This window comes from Aquarana catesbeiana, linkage group LG06, assembly GCF_042186555.1.
Source record: "Aquarana catesbeiana isolate 2022-GZ linkage group LG06, ASM4218655v1, whole genome shotgun sequence".
In the NCBI taxonomy this organism is placed as follows: Eukaryota; Metazoa; Chordata; class Amphibia; order Anura; family Ranidae; genus Aquarana; species Aquarana catesbeiana.
In genome coordinates this window covers 271970717-271987267 of record NC_133329.1, presented here as the reverse complement: position 1 = coordinate 271987267, position 16551 = coordinate 271970717, and the positions used below count along the sequence as shown (strand labels likewise).

The 16551-nt window shown below is 39.8% G+C and overlaps 1 protein-coding gene across 4 annotated transcripts in view; it reads right to left on the bottom strand.

Annotated features, from left to right (window-relative positions):
* The window catches only part of PARD3B (par-3 family cell polarity regulator beta), a 2266259-nt gene that overhangs the window by 1311596 nt on the left and 938112 nt on the right, over positions 1 to 16551 (bottom strand). For all 4 annotated transcript variants that reach the window (XM_073633364.1, XM_073633363.1, XM_073633365.1 and 1 more), the window contains one exon: positions 3027 to 3090. In XM_073633364.1, the coding sequence (XP_073489465.1) occupies positions 3027 to 3090 (64 nt within the window). The remainder of the gene's footprint in view (positions 1 to 3026; positions 3091 to 16551) is intronic.

The following is a 16551-nucleotide window of genomic DNA, read 5'->3' as shown; positions in this document are numbered from 1 at the left end:
AAAAAAACACTGCAAAATATAATTTTTATTTATTTATTATGGGTACTTACATCTGCCCGTCATCAATTTACTCAGTGCTTTACATATGTATTGTACATTCACATCAGTCCCTGCCCTCAAGGAGCTTACAGTCTAAGGTCCTTAATTCACATTCATACATACACATATTAGGGCCAATTTAGATAGGAGCCAATTAACCTACCAGCATGTCATTGGAGTATCGGAGGAAACCAGAGTACCTGGAGGAAACCCATGTAGGCACAGGGAGAACAGGCAAACTCCAGGCAGGTAGTGCTGTGGTTGGGATTTAAACCAATGACCCTAGCGCAGGCATGTCCAAAGTCCGGCCCGTGGGCCATTTGCGGCCCGCGGCCCGGTTTGATGTGGCCCCCACTTGGAATTTACATATGCATCCATCTGTGGCCCCCCAAGCTCGAGCGTGTTATGTTTTTTTTGCTGTGAATATATCTTCTTTAGCTGAACAAATCCCCGAGCGCCACGCTAATTGTTGATGAGCCGGGGGTGTGTGGCTGGGCGTGTTCAGAAGTCAATGTGCCCGAGCAGCTATGAAACTGACAGCGTGCAGAGCCAATCACAAGCACTGTAACTATTTCCGATCTCTGCATCTGCAGTCCTCAGATCGAGGAAATGTCACAGTGCCTGTGATTGGCGGTGGCGCTGCACGCTGTCAGCTTTCTTCCTTGCAGGCTCGGGCACTTCGACTTTTAACAATGAGCGCGGCGCTCGGGGATTTGTTAGGCTAAAGAAGATAGAAAAAAACATACATAACATGCTTGAGCTTGGGGGCCACAGATGGATATACTTGGGGGCCACAGATGGATATACTTGGGGGGCACAGATAGATATACTTGGGGGGGGCACAGATGGATATATTTGGGGGGGGCACAGATGGATATACTTGGGGGGCACAGATGGATATACTTGGGGGGGGCACAGATGGATATACTTGGGGGGGCACAGATGGATATACTTGGGGGGGGCACAGATGGATATACTTGGTGGGGCACAGATGGATATACTTGGTGGGGCACAGATGGATATACTTGGGGGGGGGGCGCAGATGGATATACTTGGGGGGGCGCAGATGGATATATATGTAAATTCCAAGTGGGGGCCACATCAAACCGGAACACGGTTCCTTTCAGTCAGTGAGAGGCACTGGTGAATTAGGCTGGCTAAAGAAAAGATTATTATTTAAAAAAAATAATAAACACTCAAGCTCATCCTTACCCTGAGAGGTGCTTGGGGATTGGTCAGAGGCTAAAGAAGAGATATATATATTAGAGGTCGACCGATATATCGGCCGATATTTGGCGTTTTTTACTTAATCGGCATCGGCCGATTGTGCTGATAAAAAAGGCCGATTATAACTTCAGCCGTGACTTGCAAATGACTTCTGTAATAGAAGTTAATGCAAGTTTCCTTAAGTTATCTGTGGAGAGGATTCTCTCCTCCTCTGGGCAGCCTGCCAAGTCTGATAAGAAGATACATTTGTATCTTTCAGGTTCTTTTTATCAATAGACTGAACTCCATGTGTAGAAGCTCTCAGTTTAACCATTTAAAGACTAAATCTTTTCTGACACTTGTTGCTTACAAGTAAAAATCCTGTATTTTCTGCTAGAAAATCACTTAGAACCCCCAAACATTATATATATTTTTTTAGCAGAGACCCTAGGGAATAAAATGGTGATTGTTGCAATATTTTATGTCACACGGTATTTGCGCAGCGGTCTTTCAAACGCAATTTAAAAAAAAAAATACAGTAATGAATTAAAAAAAAAAACCTAAGCAGTAAAGTTAGCCCATTTTTTTTCGTCCAAAAGTTTTGATTACCTGTTTTTGTGTATTTATTATTTAAGATATTTTTTTTTTTTTGTTTTTGTTTTTTTTCTAAATTATACATACAAGTGAACTGATTGAAGGTTTGTTTTGTTTAATGTTTAAATGAAAAAAAATTTCTGTATTACTTAAGGCTGCTTTCACACTGGAGCAGGCATGCGTTGATGGTAAAACGCTGCTAGTTTTAGCAGCGCTTTACCGTCATTTTAGAGGCGCTATTCGGCTGCTAGCGGGGTGCTTATAACCCAGCTAGTGGCCGAGGAAGGGGTCAAATGCGCCCCTGAAGCGCCGCTGCCAAAACGCTTTGCAGGCGCTTCGGCAGCGGTGCGCATTCTTTTTAATGGGCAGGAGTGGTGGAGCAGTGGTATACACCGCTCCAAAGATGCCGTTTGCAGGACTTTTTTTTACATCCTGCCAGCGCATCGCCTCAGTGTGAAAGCACTCGGGATATCACACTGAGACTGCAGGGGAGCCGTTTTACAGGCACTTTACAGGCGCTATTTTTAGCCCAAAAGTGCCTGAAAAACGCCCCAGTGTGAAAGGGGTCTAACTGTTAGATTTTATGAGATGAAGGGAAAAAAGAAAGGAAAAAAAAAAAATCGGCCAAATATATCGGCCCAAAAAAATCGGCATCACATATCGGCCATCGGCCACCGCGATTTCTAAATATCGGCCATCGGCCAGAGAAAAACCCATATCGGTCGACCTCTAATATATATATAATTTTTTTTTTAAACCTGACACGCCTGAGCTCATTGTTACCCTGAGAAAAGAAGATATATATATTATATATCATCATATATTGTCATCATGTTACGACATGAATAGCATTCCATTTGCAATAAACTTTGCATAAAATATTTCATTTGCATTTAATTTTAAAAGTCAGGCAAAATGGTCGGCCCTCGCGCATGTTCACTTCATGAAATCTGGCCCTCTTTGAAAAAAGTTTGGACACCCCTGCCCTAGCGCTAATAGGCAGAAGTGCTACCCACTTATCAGCAAGAGAGTAATACAGTTTTCACCCAGCCAGTAATGTAGCAATGCATGCATGCAGGTTATTGTTTCATACCACTGTGTTTTGCTAATGAAGAAAAAAAATGAAAAACTTTCAAAAAATAATAAAGATGTGCAGTGTGCAAATCTCCTATTATTAAAACACTTACCTAAACTTAGAGTAATCCAGATAAGGCACATCTTTGTCAAAATTTTCCTCATCATTGTCTGAATCTGCGAAAAGTAAAAAAATAATACAATTTTACTGATCTGCAAGGTTTAAGAACTTTATGCCTCACTAAGCAGATCATTTGGCACTCACCGATCTAGCACAGTTTTGGAAATGAAAACCAAATAAAAGATATAAAAAATGGAGATGACAGTTGTTGCATCTGAGACCAGGACAATGGCCAAAGCAATATTCTAAAAGCACAATTATTATATTACCATACCTTTTATGGCGAGGGGCTACTTGCCAACTGAGGCTGTAATTACTATAGCAAGGCTCATTTTGAAAAAGTCAATACCTAGGCCAGTAGAGGAAAGGATAGAGGGGCAAAAACTACGAACTGATTTTTTTTTTCCTGAACATTTGTGGCTAAATTCAGCAAATGGACTTACATGGAAGTGCATGAGACTTAGCCATAAATGTGTCATTTTTTTTTCAATCAACCAGCAGATTTAACAAAAAAAAAAAAAAAAAAAAAAGACCCAATTTCCCCATCCACACAATTGAGGTGGATGGGGAATCAGTCCCTCTGAGCCTTTTGTGTTCTGACATCAGGGAGACTTCCCTGCCATCAGAATACACTATAGCTGGCTGCGCTCATCATGCGGACATTTTCCAACAGGCTAGTTGTACAGAATTTGATCAGCAGATTGACTTCTGTACAACCAGCCTGCCCATACATTGATGGAAATTCGGCCGATACCTGATGAACTAGCCAAATTTCAATCAATGTATGGCCTGCTTTTATAGAAGATAAAAACATGAAATAACCCCCTTTTTTCTCTTGTTTGTTGGTCTGTTCAGTCAAAAAGTAACAATGGATCTAAAAAAGCATTAGTTTTCACAAATACAATCACATGACAAAAGGTGTGGAGCTTGTAAAAAAGGGCATCATCATTTGAATATGCCTATAAGTAAATAATAAAAAAAGATGTAAATGCTCAGGGACATTCTAAAAAGTATTAAAACAAAAATAGTCCATAGCTTACTGCCTTTATTTCATTCAAGCACACTGTAATCAACTGCTGATATTTCTGGTATATATCTTCAGTCACAAAACATACAATATTTAAAGCCCAATCACAGCCAATGTTTTTCTTTTCTTTTTTCTTTTTTTTTGTGGGCCAGAGTAAATAGGAGTTGATACCTCTTCACCCTCTTCCAGTCCAGGCCATTTTTCAGCTCTCAGCACTGTCACACTTTGAATGACAATTACTCCCGCATGCAAGAATGTACTTAAATGAAATGTGTAACTTTTTTTTTAAATTGTAAACAGATAGAGCTTTCTTTTAGTGGTATTTAACCACTTGCTGATCAGGTCTTTTCTGGAACTTTTGTTTACAAGTCGCCCGCCCACCATCAGATGACGGCAAGTGGGGCCGTGCGGCTCTCGTTCTGATAGGACATCATATGACGATCACGGCTACACCGTGTTGCTAGGACATGGCGCGACCCCGATCTCTGTAAACAGCCGATGATGCGGCTCTTTGATCAAGTGATCGGCTGTGTCCAATCACAGCCAGTCACATGTAAACACGGAAGTGCCGGTAATCGTCTCTCTTTGCCTCACACTGACAGGAGTGTGTGTGGCGAGGTGAGTCGATCATCAGCATCTCCTCGCAGGGGACAGCAAGACAGGTAATCAGGGCACTGATCATCAGTGCCCTGATTACAATAAAGCACCAGCAGTGCCATCAATCAGTGCCCACAAGTGCCATCAATCAGTGCCCACCAGTGATGTCAGTCAGTGCTGGCTTTCAGTGCCGCCTATCAGTGCTGCCCATCAATGCCCATCAACGTCACCCATCAGTGCCACCCATCAATGCCCATCAGTGCTGCCTATCCATGCCCACCAGTGCCACTTATCAGTGCCACCTATCAGTGCTCATCAGTGCCCATATGTGTGGCATATTAGTGCCTCCTTATCAGTGTCACCTGATCAGTGCCACCTCATCAGTGCAGCCTCATCAGCGCACATCAGGGAAGGAGAAAAATTACTTATTTACAAAATTTACAGAAACTAAGAAAACCTTTTTTTTTTCAAAATATTAGTTACAAAAAAAAAAAAAAAAAAAAACAGCAGTGATTAAATACCACCAAAGGAAAAAAAAACTATTTGTGTGAAAAAAAATGATAAAAATGTCATATGGGCACAGTGTAGCATGACTGCGCAATTGTCATCCAAAGTGTGAAAACGCTGAAAGCTGAAAAATGGCCTGGGCAGGAAGGGGGTGAATGTGCCCTGTATTGAGATTATGGCAGAGACCATAGAGACTAAAATGGCAATTGTGGTAATATTTTATGTCACACTGTATTTGCACAGTGGTCTTTCAAACACAATTTTTTTGAAAAAAAAACACTTTAATAAATAAATAAAAAATACTAAAGTTAGCCTAATTTGTTTGTATAACGTGAAAGATGATGCTATGCTGAGTAAATAGATACCTTAAATGTCATGCTCACGGAATGGCGACAAACCTGGTTACCTGTTTATAGTTAGAGGTGGTCTGCTAGAATTATTGCTCTCACTCTAATGATCATGGCGATACCTCACATGTGTGGTTTGAACACCGTTTACACATGTGGGCACGACTTACGTATGTGTTCGCTTCCGCGAGAGCGGAAAGATCAAGCACTTTCATTTTTTTTTTTTTTTTAATTATTTTACTTTTTATTTTTACGCTGTCCTTTTATTCCTATTACAAGGAATGTAAACTTCCCTTGTAATAGAAATAAGCATGACAGGTCATCTTTATTGAGAGATCTGTAGTAAAAAAGACACCAAATCTTTAATTTACCCATAAAATAAAAAATCTCTTTAAGCTAGAGGTCAGGAAGTGACGTCAGACGTTGTTCCGGTCCTCCAAGGACATAGAGCAGAGTGGGGTTGAATTAAAATCACGCAGTCATGCAAGACTATACCCAAACAAAATTTGTATCATTTTATTCACACAATTAGAGCATTCTTTATGTGGTATTTGATCACCACTGTGTTTTTAATGTTTTGCTAAACAAACAAAAAAAGACTAAACATTTTGAAAAAAAAAAAAAAAAAAGTGTTTTTCTTCGGTTCTTCTAATAAAATTTTGCAAATAAGAAATTGATCTTCATAAATTTAGGCCAAAACTTCTGCTACATTTCTTCGGTGAAAATAACCCAAATCGGTGTATATTATTTAGTCCGTAGGAAAGTTATAGAGCCCACAAACTTTGGTATACTGTATATCTGAAAATTGATCAATCCTGATGTGCTGAGATCCTAAAATGCCAGGACAGTACAACCCCCCCCCCTCAAATTACCCTTTTTTGGAAAGTAGACAGTCCAAGGTATTCAGTAGACATTGCAGGCTTTTTGAAGATGTCAATTTTTGTGAAAATATATTTTTGGGGAAAATAAAAAATAATATCTTTAACATACTGTCACCAGTGCCGTACAGCATCATCAAATTACTGGTGTGGCAGTGATCAGGGACACTGACTGGTAACAGTATGAACAAAAACTAAAAAATTATAACTACATTTTTTTTTAACACACTGTGACCTGAGCAACATAATGTTACCATAGTAACAATGCACTTATCTGGGGAAGTGATCAGGATTTTTTATTTATGTATTTATTTTTTGCACATTATGATTGCTTATAGCAGTATATTATAAGCAAGCATTTTACTGAATGAAACTGATTCAATCAGTTTGGTTTGTGATTAGTCAAAACTAATCACATGGTACAGATGGGCTGTTTAAATTGCAATTTAAAAAGCCGCAGATGTGAGAAATTAACCTTTAACGTCATTTTAACCTGTGTGTGTCCCCTTGTGTGTGTACCAAGACCAAACATTTCAGGGCAATTTGGATGATTTCTGTTATCATTATGATATCATTAATTATCATTATGATTTAAAAAAGGAGCCAAACAGCTACAGCATGTGATAATAAATGGCTTCATATGATCACTATACTTAAATAAAATATGGTTTCAAAGAAAGAAAATGAAGATGCTAGAATGGTCCAGCCAATCACTTGACTTGAATCCAATAGAAAATCTATAGAAAGTACTAAAGATCAGAGTTCATAGAAGAGGCCCATGGAACCTTCAAGATTTGAAGTCTGTTTGTGTGGAAGAATGGGCTAAAATCACACCTGAGCAATGAATGTGCCTTGTTTCTCCATATAGGAGGTGTCTTGAAGCTGTCATTACCAACAAAGGATTTTGTACAAAGTATTAAATACATTTCCGTTAGCATGTTCAATACTTTCTCCCTGTGTCATTCCATTTTATTACACATAACTTCATTTCTGAACTGATTTGTTTTTGGTTTCTTTGTATGTATGGACTGCATGGGTTGTTACCGACATTTGGTGAACATTTCATGTCAATAGCACCTTTAGAAATATGTTCATCTAGAAAAATAGGGATGTGTGCAATACTTATTTTACCCACTGTTATATATACCTGTATATGCTAAAGAATTTGTCCTGGTCTACATTGGAATGTTGCTGTGCCATTTCACCCCCCATAGAAGTACCCATAGTAAAATAGTTGTGTGCTAGAATTATTTCAATTAGCCGTGTAACATCATCAGCAATATTTGTGGTTTGTTGAAGATAAAAGTCTATGACATGCAGCAATTACATCCTTTTTAGGGATGTGGCTCTACAAAGATTGTACATCCATAGTCCTCAGAAGTGTATCTGGTGGTAATTGCTGTATATTGTGAAGCTTGTTCAGGAAATCAGTTGCATCTTGCAGGAAACTAGCAGTATTTGTAATGGCTTTAGAACATTTTCTACAAGGCTTGACATTTGTTCAGTGAGTATATTCAAACCTGTTATGGTGGGTCTGCTTGGATTTCCTGGCTTGAGGATCTTGGGGAGCACATAATAGCTCCTAAATTCTGCATTATCTGGAATGTTGTTAAAGTGGATGTAAACCTAATTCATGAAATTTGACCTAAGCACATACAGTATATCTGATCTCTCTCCAAAGCCCTAAGGCTGGTGTCTTTCTGCTGTTCCATTCTTCTGTTATCACCATAACTTCTGACAAATTCTCAGACAACCAAGATAAAACCAGCCTGAAATTTGTGTTGGGGATGGTGCATAGAAATTGATTAGCAGATAGCTGATCTATTGACAGCACAGCTCTGCACATTCCTTCCTTCCTCTGACTATGTAAAGTGGGGGGGGGGGGGGGTGCCTTTCATTTAATCAGCTGTCACAAAGTGTATGCTCAGACTCCACACCCAGTGCTGAACAGGTAAAAAAATTCTAACACAGTGTTCACTTTCTAAAGAATATAGCAAGCTGAAGACAGCAGATATACATGTAAAGTGTATGTAGGGAGATTTGTTTAATCTCCGTGTATCATCTGAGGCACTGGGTATAGGAGAGAGTTTACATTTACTTTACGTTCTAAATGTAGGTGGGTTGGTGGTGTTTTATTGAGACCTTTTAGCTACTTCCCGACTGGCGCCTGTACATATACGGCGGCAGGATGGCTCTCCTGCGCCAATCACCATATATGTACGGCGGCTCCTTTAAGAGCCATAGCAGCCGCTGCCTGCTGGGGGACTCAATGCGCTCGGTTGGCGGGTGTGATCGCCATGTGAGCATGTGTGGTCTTACTCTTCTGATTTTTTTGGGGACAGATACTATGCTGATTAAAAGGAAAATCGTACCATCTGTTACTATATAAGTGGTCACTGCTATCTGTATTGTCAGCATGTGTTTTCATTAGTGGAAACAACTGAAACATTGTGACAAGCATTAAAAGCTTTCAACAGCACTGACAGCTAGAACACTAACCAGCATATAAAAAGGGGTGCATACAGAATATATGATTCAACATAATTATTGTAAAATTATTGGCAATCACAAGAGGAAAATTGAAATCCATCTTTCGATTAAAAAGTTTGATAAAGACACATCTGTGCAAGGAATCTGAGCTACAGGATTGCCTACTGTAAATGTAATTTACAGTTTAAATAGGGAGTTCTGAACTAACATTTCCTCTAAAAGTTGTATTCAGGATTTCTAAAACCCACTGGTGTGACATATGTTTCTTTTAATCTGGAGTACTTATCTTGTTCCCTTTCCTCCTTCAGCAGCATCTCCAAAAGCAAATATGGCACAGATGGGGTTTGGCTTTGTATTGTTGGGTCATATGGTGAATTCCTACTTTAAGAACATGCACAGGTCTCATGGAAAATGTCCATTTGAAATGGAGCTTTCCTGAAGCATGTAATTCGTCCGTAAGAAATAGCAAACAGAATTTAAAGTGCTTTCAGACACGGAATGTTCTGTTTGATTTATCCGGAGAACACTGTGATGCGTGTAAATTGAACACAATTTAAATCAGTAGGCTTGTCATTACAAGTAGCTCAGGAAAGATGATATGTCGAAGACTGAAAAGATAAGCTGATAAACCGTACACCAAAGCAAATTGTTAAATGCAGATTCAAAGGTACAAAAGCGGAATAACTTTCAGTTTTTCTACAACTTAACACACTGATCGATGCTTAAAGATGCTGAGATAGTCCTCGCCAAAGAAGAATTTAAAGGCATTAGAAATGCTGTGAGGTCAACATTTTTCTTGACTTCAGAAACAAAATAAACATTTTAACTATATTTTACTGTGATTAGTATTCAGTGAAATAGTTCAGGAATTGGACTGCATCCAATTACAGTGAAAATCTTGAACAGCGTGTTTAAATAGGGAAAAGAACATAAAAATGCCTGGTGGTCATTACTGACGATCTCTCTGTGGCCATTGCTTTCCAGTGTTGGTCTTTTTTAAAGTGGAACTCAATGAAAACAGCCAAAATACCTTGTTAAATCACACACGTGTTCAATGTTTTACCTGCCAAACAATTTGTAACTTTTGCAAGCCATTCCCATTATACACCTGGGCTTGTCAGGAAGATCACTTTTCTAATTCTTAGGCTACTTTCACACTGAGGCGCTTTACAGGCGCTACAGCGCTAAAAACAGCACCTGCATAGTGCCTGTAAAGAGCATCTCCTGTGTCTCCAGTGTGAAAGCCTGAGCGCTTTCACACTGGAGCGGTGCGCTTGCAGGACGGGAAAAAAAAGTCTTGCAAGCCGCATCTTTGCAGCGGTGTATACACCGCTCCTAAAGCGCCCCTTCCCATTGAAAACAATGCAGCGCTGCTGCCGGCGGTTTTAACCCTTTTTCAGCCGCTAGCGGGGGTTAAAACCGCCCTGCTGGTGGCCGAATATCGCCACTAAAACGGCGCTAAAAATAGTGCCACTTTACCGCCGACACCCGCCCCAGTGTGAAAGTAGCCTTAGTTTAGTTTCAATTGTATTTTTTAATGTTTGTAAAAATATACAAGGATCGTCAATATAAATGCACTCACTTAAATTTAACATTTAAGTATAACTAAAGGAAAACCCTTTTTTTCCCCTGTTTTGGACAGAGTGGAGAGGGATTATAACGCCTGTCAGTTTTTAGTGCTGTCTGTGCCCCCACTAGGTAGATCCACCCTCTCTATTTATTCTGTTTACCATTTTCATAAAAAAAATTAAAGTAAAGAAAATCACAAATTTTGTGTTGTCCTGAGAAAAGTAATCTTCCAATGGGGACACAAGTTCTGGTGACCTAGGAGTCCCCAACGTATTTCCTTAATTTGCATAGATTTCATCTCACTTCCTGTTTGACTATGGGACAGGAAATGGACTGAAATATCTGCAATGGGATAGAGATGGTGAAAAATATTTGACAGGGGTTATAATCCTCCCTTGCGCTATCAAAAAAAAATAAAAATGTTTTGACTATATTTCTACTTTAACCGCTTCAGCCGGAAGATTTTACCCCCTTCCTGACCAGAGCATTATTTGCGATTCAGCACTGTGTCGCTTCAACTGACAATTGCGCGGCTGCGCAATGTTACACCAAAACAAAATTAACGTCCTTTTTTTCCCACAAATAGAGCTTTCTTTTGGTGGTATTTGATCACCTCTGTGGTTTTATTTTTTGTGCTATAAACAAAAAAAGAGCGACAATTTTGAAATAAAACAATATTTTTTACTTTTTGCTATAATAAATATCCCCAAAAATATATAAAAAAACCCCACATTTTTTCCTTAGTTAGACCGATATTTATTCTTCTACAAATCGCAATAAGCATATATTGATTGGTTTGCGCAAAAGTTATAGCGTCTACAATATATGGGGTATATTTATGGCATTATTATTATTATTATATTTTTAATAGCAATGGCGGCGATCTGCGATTTTTATCATAACTGCAACATTATGGCGGACACATCGGACACTTTTGACACTATTTTGGGACCATTGTCATTTATACAGCGACCAGTGCTATAAAAATGCACTGATTACTGTGTAAATGACACTGGCAGGGAAGGGGTTAAACACTAGGGGGCGATCAAGGTGTTAAGTGTGTCCTAGGGAGTGATTCTAACTGTGGGGGGGATGGGCTACCACTGACATGACAGCAATCACTGCTCCCGATGACAGGAAGCAGTAGATCCCTGTCATGTCACTAGGCAGAACGGGGAAAAGCCTTGTTCTGCGGCTCCGTGACATGATCGCGGGACACCAGCGGACATCGATTCCGCGGGTCCACTAGCCCCACCAATTAAATGGGACGTACAGGTACGCCAATTTGCCCATCGCTGCCATTGTGCTGACGTAAATCGGCGTGCAGCGGTCGGCAAGTGGTTAAAGTGTTACCAAACCCAGCACTCTGCATTCACTATATCTGGTGTCCCACAGTACACAGAAAATGAAAATTCAATTATTTTAGTAAATATAAACGGCTAAATACCTTTTCTCATCAGCAGTATATAGCAATCTTGTGACTTCTATCAGTGTCTGGTTAAAGCTTGTAGGAGGAGTTTTCATTCTACTCTGAATTTCTTATGAGGCTGGGGGACCAGTAACCCTCTGTCTAGACAGTGCTGATTGGCCCTGTGCTGATCACATTCACCCTCCCAAGAAAAAAACTCTCTAGCAATACACACCAAACTGAGCATGTGCAGAATGCCTCCAAAGGCTCTGTTCTATCAGGAGATTAATTAGAGAGCGTGGAAGAAGGGGAAGATCAGGGGAGACAGGATCAAACAGCTGTTTTACACAATGCAGAAGAATAATGCCTTAGGTTCCACAGTGAGTATAAAAACATGGTTTACTGCATATACAGACTCATTTTACTTTTGTGTGTTTAGTAACACTTTAACAGAGATCTTGAGAATACATTACATACCATAGAAAATGATGAAAGTCTCAAAGTAGTGAAATAACATGTCACTAAGGAAAGTAACCCATAAATAAGCTAACAATCAATACTGTTCATGGTAGGATTGATACCTGCCTAGTTGTACACTGTGTGTATAAATAACAGGACTGGTTGTACAAAATCAGAATTTCTTTGGCTAGTAAAACAGTAAATGTATATGCATGTCAACTGTCTACTTGTTTGTCTGGAGTTCTAACTTGTATTAATTTAAACCTGAAATGCAAGAATTATCTTTTTTTTTTTACTTAGGGCCCTTTCACACTGGGGCGGGGTCAGCGGTAAAGCGCCGCTATTGTAAGCGGCGCTTTACCGTCGGTATTCGGACGCTAGCGGGACAGTTTTACTCCCCGCTAGCGGCGGAGAAAGGGTTAAAAACCTACGGAAAGCGCCTCTGCAGAGGCGCTTTGCCGGCGGTATAGCCGAGTTGTCCCATTAATTTCAATGGGCAGGAGAGGTGAAGGAGCGGTATACACTCCACTCCTTCACCGCTCCAAAGATGCTGCTAGCAGGACTTTTTTCCCGTCCTGCTAGCGCACCGCTCCAGTGTGAAAGCCCTCGGGGCTTTCACACTGGAATCAAAACAGCGGCACATTCGGGTCGGTTTGCAGGCGCTATTATTAGCGCAATAGCGCCTGCAAAGCAGCCCAGTGTGAAAGGACCCTTAAACTTACAGCTGACTGTATGTAGCACAGGCAATTTGTACCCTCCAAGCACCCCCATGGATGTGAGATTTGAAGAACTAGATGTAACCAAACTGGACCAACGTAAGATTTAAAAATGTTAACCCTGGAGTTCAACTTTAAAACCTAGTGTGAATAAAAATGTATGGTTTTTCCAATTGTTAGGGTGGCTTTAATATTTCAGCATTAAACTACTATATAGCAATTATTTATACACTTTTAATTATCATATTGCATGATCAAATACTGCAGTTCTAATGCTGGGAAAGACTAAAGAAAAGGAAGGCTGCAGGGGCTAAAGGCAAAAGGAATAGGGACCTGAAGATTTAAGAATGGACAGCAATGGATCGCATTGCTAAACCAAAGATTCAAAACTTGGGGGAGCTCTTGGTTTCCAACAGACTGGTTTGGCACCCACAAGGTCACAAAAAGTCAGTTCCAACTGAATGGCAAAACACATACACCGCATTTTCCTAGCATTAACATATTATCAACATATTTATACAAATAAAGTTATTTAGGTTTATTATTTGTTTATTTTTTTTTTTTTTATAAGAAAAGGACTAGAACCCTTGTCAAGATTTAATTATGTCTGTGTCCTCTGCCCAGTATTTGTCCTATTGACTACTGCCTTTGACAGAAAGCAAATGGAAATTCAAAATGTTACAGTTGTCACCAGAACAAGAGGTAGTGGTACATCTTCCAATTTGGACTCTTGTTCTGGAGGCAGGCTTTCTAAGAGTTGAACCCATCTCAAGTTTTAGAAATTCTTGCTTCCTGTTGCATCTGTGGGGAGGAAGTTGAAATAAATCTCCCCAAGGGGACACAGACAGAAAGAAATAAGCTGACAGGGATTTTAAACACTTCCTATTTTTATATGCAACTTACAAGTTTTGGTATTACAATACACTTGCTGGCATTACATACAGTAAAAGGCAAAATAATTTAGAATTTGACATCAGTCTAGTGGTCATATACACCCAATGTTAGCAGTGAAGCCATGATCCCAAAAACACTGGGCAATGACGACTGATCTACAGTAGAAATTAAACTGGATAGCAAATTCAAGTGGAACACATTCAGATCCAAGTATGATGCTCTAAATCAGGGCTCGACAAACCCCAGATGCCAGGTTGCCATAGCGACAAGAATTTTCTTTCTGACTCCTGAGCTGCTGCTCGAATGCTTCCCACACCCCGTATGCGGCCACACGTCTGCTCTTTTCCCCTTCTAGTTGTTGGCGTCACTTTCAGGTTCCCATTGACAGTTTACCCGGCCATTAGGCCTAGAAAAGATTGTAATATAGTGCAAGTGCATTGCATTCAGTGGAGCACAGGGGACACATGCGGGGTCTTTTAGGTTCTGGATGTCTCATTAACCACTTGCCGACCGCCTTCTGCAGATATACTGCTCGGCTGCGCAAACCGACGTACCTGTATGTCAGTCTGTGCATGAGACAGTGTGGGTGCACACCGCCAGATGCACGCCGGGCAGCTCGCGCGCAGAGAGGCAGAACGGGGATCTGCCTATGTAACCAAGGCAGATCCCCATTCTGACAGAGGACAACATGGAAATCTGCTGTTCCCAGTGATCAGGAACAGCGATCTTTGTGTTGTCCCAGTGAGCCCATCCCCCACACAGTTAGAACACACCTAAGGAACACAGTTAACCCCTTGATTGCCCCCTAATGTTAATCCTTCCCTGCCAGTGTCATTTATACATTGAGCAGTGCACTGTATTGGTGTCACTGGTCCCCGATAAATGTCACTTGGGGTCAGATTTGTCCGCTGCAATGTCGTAGTCCCACTAAAAATCGCAGATCACTGTCATTACTAGTAAAACAATTAAAAAAAAAATAAAAGTCCCTAAATTTATCCCCTAATTTATAGACACTATAACTTTTGCGCAAACCAATTAATATAAGCTTATTGCAGTTTGGTTTTTTTTACCAAAAATATGTAGCAGAATACATATTGACCTAAACTGATGAAGAAATTTGATGTTTTACTTTTTTTTTTGAATGTGCATTATAGCAGAAAGATTTTTTTTTTTTTTTAATTGTTTTATTTTTTGTTTATAGCACAAAAAATAAAAACCGCAGAGGTGATCAAATACCACCAAAAGAAAGCTCTATTTGTGAGAAAAAATTACATCAATTTTGTTTGGGTACAACGCCGCATGCCCGCGCAATGGTCAGGTGCAGTGCCGTATCACAAAAAATGGCCTGGTCATTAAGGGGGTAAATCCATCTGGGGCTGAAGTGGTTAAAAAGAACCTGTCACCAAAAAAAAAAAAAAAAAAAAACAGACAGACAATGGAGAAACTGTTGATGGTAATTTCTAAACTGGTGCCCACATCCCTAAATCTTGCATAGAAAAACACTAACACTCTATCGTGGGATATTAATGAGCATAAATAATACAGATATATAAAATCAATTTGTACTTTATTTGTATTGATTAAAACAATGTATATTAAAATAAATATTTAATGCAGTCATATAACATATAAATAATAAGTTATACAAGAGAACCATATAGCTTGGATGTCAACAGGATGTCAAACGGTCTCCTTTGTCCTCAGTGGTGGGAAAGCAAGCGTGTCTGACATCCATACTCCCTCAAGTACTGGGTGGATACTCGATAGAAGGCAATGGTAAGCCGTTTTCAAAATATGCAGTCTTTTTCATGTGATATATACATCATGGTTAGTAATCATCTTAATATTAAGGTATACCTATACATTATGTAGACAATTTTGTTGTTACTTAATGATACTCCTTTTTCTGTTATAGACCAATGTATCTTTACAACCATACTTACCTCTAAGGAAGAATATAAACACAAACTTTTTGAAAAACGTTGGATGTTTTCTTTGTTCTTTGTCGCTATGATCTACAAGTTGACATCCAAACTATATGGTTCTCTTGTATAAATTATTCTTTATACGACTGCATTATATATTAATTTTTACTATACATTGTTCTAATCAATACAATTAAAGTACAATATATCTGTATTATTTATGTCTGTTAAAATCCCACTATAGAGGGTTTGTGTTTTTCTATGTCACCAAAAAAGAAAAAAATCATCACATAGGGGACATCACCTACGTGATGGAAAAAAAAAAAGTAATCTTTTTTTTTTAACTGTAAAAAATTATAGTTATGGGGAGGGGAGGTTTGGCTTGCACGCATAAGAGATGTTTGCCTAAGTTCTGAGCTCCTCACAGCCAACCGAACAAACCCCACTGCAGGGCAAGAATACAGCCCTATGGAGCTCCACAGGACACCCCTACACTCACCGCAATGATGTCCCACAAGCAGGGCCAGGAGAGAGGCACGAAAAAGCTAAGATGGCACCACCGGAGACACTGCACGATCATCCGCGGCATACACAGACCTCCCAGATAGCAATGCACATGAAAACATCCTTCTCTCTCCACAATTCTTCTCCATCATCTCCAGTGTCTCAAAGCCCAGCAAAGACGAGAATGCGGATGGAT